The 4356-nt window shown below is 38.7% G+C and overlaps 1 protein-coding gene and 1 long non-coding RNA gene across 2 annotated transcripts in view; one reads left to right on the top strand and one right to left on the bottom strand.

Annotated features, from left to right (window-relative positions):
* The window catches only part of LOC107729887 (uncharacterized), a 7014-nt gene extending 4647 nt beyond the window's left edge, over nucleotides 1–2367 (top strand). The window contains exons 2-3 of the long non-coding RNA XR_001638631.1: nucleotides 1689–1691; nucleotides 2355–2367. This is a non-coding gene — a long non-coding RNA (uncharacterized LOC107729887). The remainder of the gene's footprint in view (nucleotides 1–1688; nucleotides 1692–2354) is intronic.
* Nucleotides 1–4356, bottom strand: part of ubap2l (ubiquitin associated protein 2-like) — a 30105-nt gene that overhangs the window by 2419 nt on the left and 23330 nt on the right. The window contains 1 exon segment of the mRNA XM_016540613.1: nucleotides 1216–1341. Within this exon segment, the coding sequence (XP_016396099.1) occupies nucleotides 1216–1341 (126 nt within the window).

Here is a 4356-nt window from a genome sequence, read left to right as displayed (position 1 = left end):
ATTAGGAGCGCTTGTCCTCCTAATTTAAAAATTTAGGAGCACCTTCTGATCAATAATCAAAAATCTAAATTCTGATCAAAAATTAGCCTTCCTAGACGTTTAATGAGGCTCAGAGGTGGCATGAGTGCAATTGAATTCATAAATTCATGTGGAGAATAATGTTTTAAATATAAAAATTTGAATACAGAAATATGATTCAAATAACTGAAATTATATGCTAAAAATTAAACTAAATCCGCCAGCAGGTGGCGGCAAGTCACTGATTTTATCACTAATTCATTCATTTGATTCGTTCAAATGGCTGAATCATTCAGGAATGAAGCAAGTGATTGTCTTTATGAACTGACAGAAATCCGTCTTAGCGACGGAACTTTAATCCCTGACACTATTTAAAAGTAGATGCCAAATATTGGATTTATAAAGCAATAAAGTATATTAAAACTGTTTGCTTTAGTTGCAATATTCCCAAAAATAGTTTCAAATTAACTTAACTTGGTTTAAGCAAATCATATTGTTGACCAATATATGCAATTTAAAATAGAGCATGCACACACAAACACACACAATTTGCTTAATAAAAAAAAAACAACAACGATGAATGCAGACTGCCATAAGTAGTGCAAAACACAAAACACAAATTTAGCCCAGATCATCAAGCTGCCAAAATGATCACAAGATGAAAAACCTATTAACACAATTTGATGCATAAAGCATTTTCATTGAGATGAAGATAAATAAAATTTAAGAGACCACCACTGCTCTCATCAGAACTGCTATTATACCTCATTAACAGTAAACATTAGCCCATTTCAGAGAAACAAAAATTGCTGACCAGAACTAAATTACTGGAGGGGGAAAAAAGGCATTCAAACCATTCCACTAATCTAAGCATTTTTTGGGCAGTTGGCTTCTTGCATCCATCAGGAAACCTTTTTTGAAAGTGTTAAAGACCGTCACCATGTTGGTGTTTCAAGTCACGGGAGTAACAACCCTGATGTTCTACCCAAGGAAAGAGAGACTTCCATGTCCTCCACCCTTCCTAGTGAAACAGTTTCCCGATCTCCTTCCATCTGAGACCAGGCGGAATGTGACGGCTTCATCGAGCTTGACCAGTAGTAAGTTAGGAGCAAATGAGGGGGGAGAGAGAGAGAGCTTAAGAAAGAAAAGGGAGGAGGAAAAAGGAAAATGGGGGTTTTAGCGTGAGGCTGCACTCACCCACTCCGGGCCCGGTGACGGAGCTGGCGGGCTTGTTTTGCACAGAAGCAGCGGCAGCGGCGGTGCCGTAGCCGCCCTTACAGAAATCCCCGCTCCCTGCCGAAGCCTGGCCCAAATCCTCATAGCCTGCAAACGGTCAGACACACACAGCCACAGCCCCACAGCATTAGACACACATCAGGCAGGGCCAGAGGGGAGGAGGAGTGAAGGGGTGGGGCATAGGGATGGAGGCAGGGACGCTGCAAGCTGGGGGAGGGGCCTAATCAGAAACGAATACTGGTGACTTAAGAACATAAGTCAGGAAATAAAGAGAATCGAAAAACAACATTAGGACTAACGAAGATGAAGCTGGAAAAGATCAACAAAAGAATGGAAAAGGTAACAGAAAAAAGATGGAATTTGTGGAAGAAAAGAATGAAGAAAAACAAGGACAAAGAATTTAAAGAATAAGAGACTTCATGAGATCGAATGAGAGTGTAAGAGCAAAGGGATGGAAGGGTGAAACAAACAGTGCTCAAAAGTGGTGGAAGATTAAACGCAAGCAGCGTTTGGAAAGCATGTGTGAACCCACCACCCTCAACTAAGCGACCTCCCTCCCACCTCATTCTCCTTATATCACTGGTTCCACAGAAACTAGGGGTGGGAATCACCAGAGGCCTCACGATACGACATTATCACGATATAATATTATTGCAATTTGAAATATTGCGATATTCTGCGATATAGAAAACTTGAAATCGCATCATATGACCCCTTTAAAATAAAAAAAAACATTCGATTTAAACGTGGACGGGGCTTTCCTGATAACTTTCAGCGATGCTGCCCACCCCTAACAGAAACCCACCCATAGGCGGCACTTTGAAGTGCTTGCTTGGACAGTGCTTGCTTCCACAAACCTTGGACAGTTCAAATGTCACAGTTGGGATTCAATAAATACAGTAGATGATCTTCTTAAAATGTTCAAAGTTGGCCATATCCTTGAAGCTGCAGATTGATTTCAGTCCAGAACACTCCAATTCAATAGTACAACCTGTAGGATTGACACCGAGTGGTTGAACTAGGTATTGCAGTCCAAAGTCAAAATATTGGAGAGGGTTTTTTTTCCACCTGGCCCCTCCTCAGACTTGACGCACACACAGGTTGCCAGATTGACGACACCAACAGGAACAAGCACACTTGACGATGAATTAAATGAAATCCACTGTGTTTTCCACCAACTGGCAACCCGGGGTACCGAAATACAATTGCACACCAAGAACGATAACTATAAAGATAACGATATTAGAGTCCACACCAGTGAACGATATCGTCTGTTTATTCTAAGCGCACATGCATCTGCTGCTTTAAAATTCTCAAGCTTGTGATAGCAGGATGGATTCTGATTGGCTGTCAATGTTTTTATCGTTCATCAGCTGGAAAAAAATCATTCTGAAAGTGATTCCAACGATATCGTTTCTCTGTGCCTTTATCATTATAGCTGTGGTGTGGACTCTTCTATTCTTTAATATTGAGAACAATTTTTAGAACTAGATCTTTATCGTTATCTTTATAGTTATCATCCTTGGTGTGAACGGGCTTTGCATCCGAACTATAAACTTTTATTCCAGTACCTCAGTGATTATTTGAATGTTTGTAACACTGAAATAACAATCCAAAAGACTTTGTAAAGATGTTTCATAAAGGCTACGTAAACTGCTCTCTCTGGATCAGCGGCAGCGCAAATGCAGATTTGAATGTCACAGAGTGATTCAAGGCTTTAATAGACATATAGCTGAATCCTGTCATTTATGAACAAGATTGCATGGGTGATTGAATCTGTTCGCGATCTGGCTATTTATTTAAATATCCAACAGTAAAACATACGACGCAACAATATGGTTTGTCTGTGTTCTTTAAGCCATCTCTGGTATTTTCATAATAATAAACTATTTATAATCCAATGCTAATCAACACAGCCTTTATTGCCGTATAGAATATATTATCTGCCTCGTTTGTGACAAAGTTATTTCAAACACTCGGCTGATGTTGTGGAGTAAAACCATGTTATTAAATGTCCTCTTTTGTTGGATAACGCTTTTCTTTTAACAGGTTATATACAGGAATCATGTAGTTAAATTTAATACCTTTTAAGACCTTTTTTAAGACTCTTTCTATACATTTTAAGACCTCATCGCCAGTTTTAACTGGTTACATCGGCGACACTTTAACTTACATTTACTATATATTGATTGTAAGATAGCGCAACTAAACAGACTTACTTTGTGATAACTCCTTATCAATGCAACAGAATTCAGAAGGGGGGAATGAAGCACAAGAGAATTAATTGAGTGACTAACCAATGCAACCCAAGAAACAAGAATTAGACCAATAAACAAAACAACTGACAAAACTTATTGAGGGAAAATAAAGCTCTCCGAGCTAATGGGGCAATGAGTTCTCACAGTATATTCAAAAGATGTATTTGTACCATCAACTCTTATAACTGTCTGCAAACCATAGCTGTTTTGTGGAACACTTCTCAAGACAAACATCTGACTGATCAGACAGTTTACCTGTGATTACGGAGTGCTTGATTTGATGCAGACTTGACAGAGTGTCAGTACTGCACCTGATCGTGTCTGAATGATCATGGAAGGTAAAATAATGATCACAACTATTACATCATTTTAATTGGACATCCCAAGCCCATGCCAGTAAAAAAAAAATAAATAAAAAAAAAAAGCCCAAAGTAGCGTGTCCCAAATATAAAAATGTAACTTCCATCCCTAAAATACATATTTTACAGTCACTGTTATGCACATTTATCATAAACACAGCTCAAATGCTTCCTACTAGTGTGGCCCAAAACATTTAGCACAGTTTTATTACAGGTAGAATGCAAAATGTTTCACTACAAGCATTTCAACCAAATGTAATTTATGCAATATTTCAAACCTTTAACCCACTGGGGAAAATCAACCCATGACAACAGTTTAAAAGCAGCCCAATTTCATGGAAAAAAAACAACAACCCTGCATCCAACACGAGCTGCAGAAGTCAGATTTGACTAATCACGGGTCAAAAGTAAGGAGAGATAACTGACAAGATGTTGGAGGATTTGCTCCTCAACAGATCCCGAGCTCATTGACAAATATATTTTAT

The sequence above is a fragment of the Sinocyclocheilus rhinocerous genome, unplaced genomic scaffold (assembly GCF_001515625.1).
Source record: "Sinocyclocheilus rhinocerous isolate Xijiao unplaced genomic scaffold, SAMN03320098_v1.1 scaffold1269, whole genome shotgun sequence".
NCBI classification, from domain to species: domain Eukaryota; kingdom Metazoa; phylum Chordata; class Actinopteri; order Cypriniformes; family Cyprinidae; genus Sinocyclocheilus; species Sinocyclocheilus rhinocerous.
This window is presented reverse-complemented; position numbering and strand designations above follow the sequence as displayed.